General features: G+C 60.7%; 1 protein-coding gene across 1 annotated transcript in view; it reads right to left on the bottom strand.

The window, feature by feature from the left end:
- LOC104536599 (sodium- and chloride-dependent creatine transporter 1-like) overlaps window positions 1–294 on the bottom strand; it is a gene marked incomplete at its 3' end in the record, with an annotated part of 940 nt that extends 646 nt beyond the window's left edge. The window contains exon 1 of the mRNA XM_010179261.1: window positions 42–294. Coding sequence (XP_010177563.1) covers window positions 42–292 — 251 coding nt within the window. The remainder of the gene's footprint in view (window positions 1–41) is intronic.
- Window positions 295–300: the final 6 nt, after the last annotated feature.

The following is a 300-nucleotide window of genomic DNA, read 5'->3' as shown; positions in this document are numbered from 1 at the left end:
CCCCGGCCTTGGGTGAGACCCCCCCAGGTCCCCACACTCACTCCCAAAATTCAATGACGGGCGAACGCTTGTTGGCCATGTCGGAGCAGCTGATGTTGAAGAGCCCGGCACTGGCATTGGCACTGCTGTTGTGGCAGAGCTCGAGGTGGAAGAGCTCGGTGCACTGCTCCGTGTTCCAGGAGTGGCCGCAGGTGGCCCAGGGCAGGGTGTCCGTCAGCGAGTGCACCAGGTAGAAGAGGCCCCACACCAGGATCATGATGTAGTAGGAGTTAGAGAAGAAGACGATCACCATGGAGGCCA

The sequence above is a fragment of the Mesitornis unicolor genome, unplaced genomic scaffold, assembly GCF_000695765.1.
Source record: "Mesitornis unicolor isolate BGI_N332 unplaced genomic scaffold, ASM69576v1 scaffold35712, whole genome shotgun sequence".
Taxonomy (NCBI): domain Eukaryota; kingdom Metazoa; phylum Chordata; class Aves; order Mesitornithiformes; family Mesitornithidae; genus Mesitornis; species Mesitornis unicolor.
This window is presented reverse-complemented; position numbering and strand designations above follow the sequence as displayed.